At 35.4% G+C, this 6,072-nt stretch overlaps 1 protein-coding gene and 1 non-coding gene across 2 annotated transcripts in view; both read left to right on the top strand.

The window, feature by feature from the left end:
- The first annotated feature begins 628 nt into the window (after nucleotides 1-628).
- Nucleotides 629-701, top strand: Trnav-aac (transfer RNA valine (anticodon AAC)). The gene has a single exon. It is a non-coding gene; the product is annotated as a tRNA-Val (tRNA).
- Nucleotides 702-4,428: 3,727 nt separating this feature from the next.
- The window catches only part of LOC144663657 (uncharacterized), a 4,302-nt gene continuing 2,658 nt past the window's right edge, over nucleotides 4,429-6,072 (top strand). The window contains exon 1 of the mRNA XM_078524666.1: nucleotides 4,429-4,815. Coding sequence (XP_078380792.1) covers nucleotides 4,513-4,815 — 303 coding nt within the window. The 5' untranslated portion in view covers nucleotides 4,429-4,512. The remainder of the gene's footprint in view (nucleotides 4,816-6,072) is intronic.

Raw genomic sequence — 6,072 nt, 5'->3', positions numbered from 1 at the left:
CAGGGCACCGGTGCTCAGGTGGTTATAGCGCCTGTCTTATAAACCGTGAGGAAGTCATGGCTTCGGTCATGGGCTCGAATCCCCTTTAGTAAATCCTTTTTTTTTTTACCTCATGCACACTTTATGACATTGCTCATTTTGCCTTCAAATCATCAGTTATTTTTATGAGCAGGAAGTTTGTAATTCGTACTTGAAAAACGCTCCTAAGTAAAAATGTTCCTGTTATAACTTCAAACATTTATGTAAAAAGGAAATTATATTGCCTTTCTTTAACAGCATTAGGGTCGAGCGATATATCAACATGTCAAATAGACTGTTTTCCCTCCTTATAAAGCTTTAGTGACGTCATTAGTAGTACTTGAATAGTAACTGCCTAGTCCCAAAAAAGCCCAAAACGTTAACATGAACCCGCTAATGCTCTACTTCAGTCCAATTTACTTAATCCACTCAGCTCTACCCAAGTCCACTCTCCAGCTCACTCAAGTACACTCCATCACATTCCGTTTGAACTCACGGATTCATTTCTCATAGTTTGAACTTGTTGGATCAGGTACAAGGTAGCAGAATAGAAGAAGCCCAATTACGACATTGGAAGACCTCCTTATCTGACCTCTTCTTGCTCACCGTTGTTTCCGTAGTGTAGTGGTTATCACGTCCGCCTAACACGCGGAAGGTCGCAGGTTCGAAACCTGCCGGAAACATTTTTCAATAAATTGTTTTTGAAAAACGAGAATGGGGGCTACCAACTAGAAAATATTTTCTTTTTTATTTTTTTTAATTAAAGCAGCATTTTTCTATCAGATATCTGTCGTTCTTATTGGGTAATTCAGTTTGTGGCCTGTATTACTTTTCTGCTGTTGATTTTTTACAAAGCCATGTTTTATCATAATAGATTGCTTCGTGGATACCATCAAACAGGCTTTTTTAAGTGTGGTTCTAAACTTCAAGGACCACAATACTTTTATATAGGACGAACTCTAGCCAGCTTCGTCCTATTGGATAGAGTTTTATTTATCTTCTTCGAATTTGGTTTGACCAAAACAAATAACTGCAAAACATTACGTCATTGTTTGTAAAGTTTGGATCGTTCTTGATCTTTAACAATCAACGTTTTATCAAGTTGGTCTGCAAGGTCGGCAATTCCGTTTATGGATCTTTATTGTTTTGAGAAACTACAAAGCGCCTGTAATATTGCAGGCGGCTACCTGTTATATATAATACGTTTTTCAAAATCCTTAATCACGAGAGGCCTGTTGGCATGATTCTCGCTTAGGGTGCCAGGAGGTCCTGTGTTCGACTCCCAGACAGGCCCTCACACACTTCCTTTTTTTAGTTTCTACAAATAAGTAATATTGTATTGGTTGTTCACTACTTATACTTTTTGCCATTTGTTTGTGCGCCACTACAAATTTCGGGACATTTATCCATGCCTCAAATGTTAAGAACGAATTTATCATCATCATCATCATCATCATCATCATCATCATCATCATCATCATCATCATCAGTAGCAGCAGCAGCAGCTACCGAGCAACTACAGTGGTATTGAAAACCCTTTTTTTACGTCGTGCAGAAGACGTGCAGTATGTCAGTAACCATCTGCTTCCATTTGTACATATCCTAGACCAGTCTGTGTCAATATGCTGATATTATGGAAGAATACGTCAGCAGCACATAACGGCCATGAATGTACAACACTTCAACGTTTTAATCCCAACGCTTATAGCCATAGCAAAAACAAAATGAATATCGTTTACAGAACGCAACATTGCTGAGTAAATATCGATTAAAAAATTAACGGGAACATGGTTCTTCTTTAATATTACTGTTGACCCTTATTATCGAAACCTCATCGCATCTTTGTCATTATATGTAATATATATACATTTTTACAACACGACTACTCGAAACGGGCAACTTGGAAGAAAGTTTACCAATCAAAACGTTAATTGATAACAAAGGATGGCTATCTTTTTCGTAAACAGACCAATGAAATTAAAGCATCCAGACAACAGCTCTACGAGAAATTTTGTAACCTGTTTGTAATCAAGTGAAGTATCATAATTATTTCATCTCATTGACAACCACTCAAAATTTAGGATCGAAATTAACTAATTAATAAATTACAAAGTTTTCTGAGAGGTCCTCATCTCCCGCAACTTTGTTGGGTTTTTGAAATTTTGTTCTTGAACTATTATTTGTATTCCTTAACGTTATTGGTCATTTTTCGAAAAAAGTGTCAATCCTTTGTTTTCGATTATTGTTTAACTTTCTTCGAAGTGGCCCGGTTCAAGTTGTCGCACTTTAAAATTTCCAGCGTCTGGGCTGTATACCCAAAGCGATATTGTGCAACGGTTCTCAAACTTGGACAATGTTACGACATGTCGAAAACGATACAACAGATAGTCAAAAATAGGACTGATGCGCCAATTTTAGTAGCAAACTGGGATAAAAGTTGGAGGAACTTTCAATGAGTCGGCGTACTTGAAGAAAAAGTCGAAAAATGGAAATGGATATTGATAAATGATTCATTTTGTCAATTATATTTCAAAACCCAAATTGAGACGCGTATGAAAAAAAAACGTTGCTTCAGATTGTATGGAAACACTCTAAGGAAGCTACGACTGGCGAATATTTCCATTCAAATGCAACTCAAATTTGAAATGTAAATTCAAAAGATAAATGTTGAGACATATTTATCAAACAGGAACCAAATATGAACTTTTGTTTCTTTTAACCATGCCCAAGTGAAAAAGCACGAATAGTGTTCACATAGATAAAGTTTTTAGGAGAAGATCACATGTTATGAAATATCGCATTTCCTCGAAAAAAAGCAGGGGAAAATTATTTCATTTTTCTATCAAGAGAGGGGATTATCTGAGGGAAGGCGATTTATTAACAAAGGTGACAATTATAAGCAATTATTGGATACGCATTTTTTTACAGAAACGGAATCAAATAATTGTTTTATTATATATTATTTTTTTATGTAAACTGAACGGTAAGCGATTTCAACACCTGTGTCGTCCGGCTCCTGATTGTGGAACATTTCCTTTGCAACTTTTGTTGTTCTTGTTGTGTTTTCCGCGTCTTTATCGTTAAGCATTTTTTGTTTCTTGTTCAGTTGCAGAAAATAACCAACAAGCGATGTTTTTTTCAATGTTTATCAAAATTCAATTAAAAAAAAACGAAGTCGTCAAGTTCGTGTTCGAGTCAAACAAGAAGGTTATGGTACAACCTTTCATTTTACACGTCACTGTTATTCTCGAAGATTCAACTGGATTTTTATTAAAAAGAATCATGTTAATACTTTTGTCTCCCTTTAAGATAGCTAGACGGCCTTTCTAACAGATAAATTTTGAAAATTTTAAGCGATGTCGATCTGAACGTCTTTGCACCTTTATCAATAAAAATTATCAACAATTCACGTTTATTGAAAATAAATTATTCACCTAATTGGAGGAAAATATGTACAACTTTTCCTTAACACTGAGGTAAATAATTCAGGATTTATTAGCTTTTAAAAAACCCTGTTGCAAATAGGATTGATATTGGAGATAAACTTTGAGGTAATGTTTGACCGGGCAGCGTTAAGAACAGATTTGATGTAATAGTAAATATAAAATATAAAACTAATATAATAGTGATTTGTGTGAACTTACTCTAATTTCTTCATACAAAGAAAACATTTTGTACCGATTTTTGGCCGATTTTTTGACTAATGCTTTAGAAAGGCTTCTTATAAACATTGCTTTACCTATATTTAATAACACACAGAGTTCCAATGACCTCGTTTGTGGGGAAGTTATGTCTTTGACACCTAAGCAAAGTGGAAGTCCTTTTTGTTTTGTTACACAATTTTTTTAGGCTTCGATTACTCATTGATCATTGTCAATAATCGTTGACTAATCAACTGATTACCCATCGATTACTCATTCATTATCCATTGGTGTCATTGATCATCGATAAGTTATGGAGAGGTTATTCTTATAAGCGTATATCGGGCTGTCAAAGCCCAAGATAGACCAAGATTTCCAACTATATAATAAAGTTTTACACCTCGAGAGGTCACTTTGCAAACACATTGTTTCCGGTGTAAACTTTGCTACATTAAACGCTGGGGCAATTTAAATGATCACGATCATTTTAGTATCAAAGTCGATTTGTTTTGTAGTTATCATAAAGCGAATCAGATTTCCAAGGTTTGGCGAATGTCATCGCATACTTTAAAACAAATGAGTAAGCTTAACGTAATTTTTCGATCTTATCTTGACATTTCTTTTTTACTTCATTTTCGAACAACGCCATTGTGTTTCAATATTGTATGAGTGCGGCTAATGTATGGCTGAAAAGTAAATAATTAACACCTGCTCTGTTCGTAAACCCTATCTCTGTTATTTTTGTTTTGTTTTCAGTTCCAATTTTCTGACAGCGGCGAGTCTTGTCGAGGTTCTGTCAAAATTTTAACCTATTCCCCAACTGCCAAAAAGCATATTTTCTGATTGATTTACAATGGAAGACATTGTACCGTTATTCCTGTTTATGCTGTTTTTTAGGCACATTCGATCTGAGAGCGTTAGTTTCTATTTTTCCGTTCACGAAAATCGTGCACTGAACACAACAAGTACCTTAATTAGGAGCACATATGTCAAAGACGTCATGTTATGCGCACAAACGTGTGGCGCTGAAGCAAACTGCAACACGGCAAACTACAATCCTGAAGAAAACAAATGTGATCTTTTTAAAGATCGAATGGAAAATATTTCACACGAAGCGGGCAAAAACACCGTAAGAGAACACTATTTGATTACAAAGGTAAGTTTTTTTCATTCTGTTTGTTAAACAGTATTGTTATAAACCGAAATCTATAACTGTGCTGGAATAAAGGCGAGTTGAAAAGTATTTCACAATGTTAAGATCAATTAAACAGTAAACTGAAAATACATGTAACGCTTTGTTGAGACACAAGCGATACACGACATAGGTACATCAATTAGGGAAGCACACTTAAGGCTGGTTCTCATATGATCGCCCCGATCGTCTCTGTCGCTTCTGTCGTTTGCAAAGTCTGAGGTGATTGGAGCAAGCAAACCTTTTGAAGCGACAGAAGCGACAGAGACGATCGGGACGATCATATGAGAACCAGGCTTAAAAGACAGATACCCGGCGACTGTTTTGTTCGAAGGTGGAAGGTTTCTGTCAGCTAGCACAGTCTATTAGTAACTCAATATCAGCGCGGCCGGTAATTTTAGAAGCCAAAACTTTTGTCTATGAAAATTATTGATCTTTTTTTAAACAACAAATGTGTAAATCGGTGCGGATGATCTTTAGAAAATAATGCCAAAATGCGTTCGAAATTCTTCGTCTCTGTAAGGTTAGACACAAGATGGAAATGAGGTCAGAATATATATTGGCAAACAATCCTGCAAATTAAAATAATGATAATTGTTCTGCGTTCATCCGCTACTTGTCCATTTTGGAGTAGACATAATTAAAAGTAGCTTCACATTATTTATTAAGTTTCAGCTGGATTATTTTAAATCTGACTCAGAAACATAGTTGGCCTTCTAGCTTCTTTTTGACTACTCGAAAGGACGGCAAGATGTTTTGTACTCTAGTTGATAATTGTGCCTATCACGAATGCTCTAGAAATTTTTAGGTACAATGCACAATGAAAATTTGAGGCGACTCATATCTTTCAGCGCAACAACAACAAAAAATTATGGGACAGCGTATTCCTGTACCTTAAACCTCTTTTATCGAGTAGAAATTATATTTTAAAATAAATTTGTATTGTGATGTCACCGTAGAATCTTATAATTTTAAAACTTTTTATCCATTTCAATGAAACACAGATGTTAGCTTTTGAATTTCGTTTGTGTTTTCTCCCACAAGAGATAACTAATCAACACAGTTCATTATTTTCATTAAATCGAACCAGATCGTTCCTTATCAACTTTTCATCGCGGTAGTTTTCACGATTAACTACATTCATATGTTGGTTCATGGTTTGAAGTTTACCCTTCCAGACCCACGATGGATTACGTTATTTAACATAATTCAGAATCCCAG

The sequence above is a fragment of the Oculina patagonica genome, chromosome 8 (assembly GCF_052425735.1).
Source record: "Oculina patagonica isolate OP01 chromosome 8, crgOcupat, whole genome shotgun sequence".
NCBI lineage: Eukaryota > Metazoa > Cnidaria > Anthozoa > Scleractinia > Oculinidae > Oculina > Oculina patagonica.
Note: the sequence above shows the minus strand (reverse complement) of the source record. Positions and strands in the feature narration are given on the sequence as shown.